Source organism: Alosa alosa, chromosome 9, assembly GCF_017589495.1.
Source record: "Alosa alosa isolate M-15738 ecotype Scorff River chromosome 9, AALO_Geno_1.1, whole genome shotgun sequence".
In the NCBI taxonomy this organism is placed as follows: Eukaryota; Metazoa; Chordata; class Actinopteri; order Clupeiformes; family Clupeidae; genus Alosa; species Alosa alosa.
In genome coordinates this window covers 16,138,743-16,141,242 of record NC_063197.1, presented here as the reverse complement: position 1 = coordinate 16,141,242, position 2,500 = coordinate 16,138,743, and the positions used below count along the sequence as shown (strand labels likewise).

Below are 2,500 nucleotides of genomic sequence, written 5' to 3'. Positions count from 1 at the left end.
GAGAGAGAGAGAGATAGAGAGGGAGAGAGAGACAGAGAGAGAGAGAGAGTGTGTGTGTGTTCTGTACTATATTTATTGTCAATTACCCTGTACGCTTCCCAGACTTTTCCGAATGAAATAATCACCCGATATCAAGCTCATGATTGTGCATAAATTGTAGATCACTTTTGAAATGAAAGTTTGAAATGAAGTTACTGTAAAAAAACTGTTGTAAAACTGTGTCTGTATTGTATTGTGTAAATGAAGAGTCTTAGTTCTTACGAGGCCTGTGCCATGTTGTGTCATATGGTGATAATATAAAGTTGTATGGCATTTTACTGCACTGTCTGACCAGTCTGTGCTAACAACACAGTCCTCCAGCGATAGTAGACTTGTCCTGAGTGAGTTGAATGATAATTGACATGTCCTGAGTGAGTTAAATGAGGATCAACATGTCCTGACTGAGTGGGTTAAATGATGATTGTTCATGTGTGTTTCTGTTCCTCTGTGTTGCAGAGTGCAGCTGCCGCGCCCAGTCCAGTCATGGGCAATATGCCCCCAAACGACGGCATGCCAGGTGGACCCATGCCCCCCGGCTTCTTTCAGGTAAGACACCTGAAGATGCACCAGTCTTGCTGTCTCCTCTATCTCTTTCTTTCGTTCTTCTCTCATATTCTTTTTCTCAGACTCTCCCATTCATTCACCACACACACACACCAGGGCTCCAGACTAACTTTTTGCACTGGTTGCACTGGTGCGCCTAACTTTTTTTCTTAGGTGCACCAGCACAAAAGTTAGGTGCACCCACATTTTCAACCACATCACATTTAACACCGCAGCAGGTTCACTTTTTTTCCTTAATTACTGTCCTATATAGGTTGTCCTATGACTTATGATTTACAATTCTACAAGAAAAGTAACTTAATGAAGTGTTGGTGCTTTAAGTGCTTCACTGAGCTGAAATTTAAACTTAAAACATCTCAAGATGAATTAAATAAAAATAACAGTGAGTAAATTAACAGTGCACGTCTTTTAAGGGCTTAAAACTGCACAATTTATGGCTCCATGTCTTACATACTATCCTTCATGATCTTTAGGCCTTGGCTAAACCAGCTCGCCATGCTAGCATCTTCCATAAAAATATATTTGAGCGCAATTTAAAGAGATCTTCCAAGTAGCCTGGGGGATTTTTATGTGATTTTGCAATGATGATTGCAATAATCATTTGACAGTCCCACAATGCAATTTACTTTTTAATTTTAGAATTTTTACATTTTCAATAAGAACATCACTATGGTTAATGCAGTAACGAAATGGTAGGCCTATTATTATAGGCTATTGCAATGACTTGCCATGCTCGATCTAAATGTGTCCATTCAATTCACTGTACACAATGACCACAGTTATACATGCAGGGAATATTCGGGCTTTAAATGTAGCAGCGATATTCGGTTTGCGCCAAATACCGGATTAAATTGATTGATGCCATCAGAATGAGTTTACACAACTCACGCGCAAAATGAATATTGCTGTTGAAAACCGGGTTACTCCCTGCATGTAACTGCAGTCAATGACAACTCCTTTTTAAACGATATCTCTGTCGTTCGCTGGGTTCTTCAGATGCATTGTTCGCAATTTTAAGGCGTCTTTTCATCTGCAATGACTCCTATAAATTTGGCGCAAGTGGCATTCCTGTACGTCGGGTTTACGTTCAAACTATTTTTCTGGTAAATAATTATTTCGGACTGAACTTGGTGAAGGGAAGTTTCACTATAGGCTTTAAATGTAGCAGCGATATTCGGTTTGCGCAACAATAGGCAACGATAAACTTGATCATCATCTCGGGCTCGTCTGATCGGTTTGCTGCTGCCAGCCGCCGAAAGGCAGTGGGGAGAGGGTACATTTATCTCGGCCTATGTGACCACACTGTAATGCAACTACATCCACTCTGTTTATCTGACGGGTCTCTGACCCCCCCTCTCTCTCTCTGCAGCACACGCATTTTCAAATTTACACACAGGCACTGGGCCACGGCCAAAACGAGGGGAGGTCCCGCCCTTCTATCTGTGATTTGTTTAAACCACGATATTGGCCAAATATGTGTCTGTTATTGAACCAAAGGTAGAGTTTCAATGCGGACACTTTTTCCTCTCTCGAATAGCTGGTCGCACTGGTTTTTTAGTCGCACTTTTGAAAAATTAGGTCGCATATTTTCTACCTTTGACTGTGGCTGGTGATCCCTGTGCAGGTTAGCTCTCATGGCAGATAGTCATGGCTGTCGTTGAGCGTGTGAGATGAGATGTGCTATGGTTTTCTCATCGTAACCGCTGACTGACTGAGCTAAATGCCATTGACCTCGTGTTCACTAGACGCAAAGCCTGCTTAGGAGGAGCTGATGAGCGCTGGTCTCCATTCACATGGTGAAGACATGCTGAAGAGCCCCCTTGCCCCCCTAGACCTACCGGGTTTGATTTCTGTCGCACGCACGCTATTTGTTTATCTAGCATCGGCTTTGCAAATA

The 2,500-nt window shown here is 42.4% G+C and overlaps 1 protein-coding gene across 2 annotated transcripts in view; it reads left to right on the top strand.

The window, feature by feature from the left end:
• The window catches only part of ssbp4 (single stranded DNA binding protein 4), a 63,388-nt gene that overhangs the window by 46,606 nt on the left and 14,282 nt on the right, over positions 1-2,500 (top strand). For both annotated transcript variants that reach the window (XM_048252518.1, XM_048252517.1), the window contains exon 5: positions 496-585. In XM_048252518.1, coding sequence (XP_048108475.1) covers positions 496-585 — 90 coding nt within the window. The remainder of the gene's footprint in view (positions 1-495; positions 586-2,500) is intronic.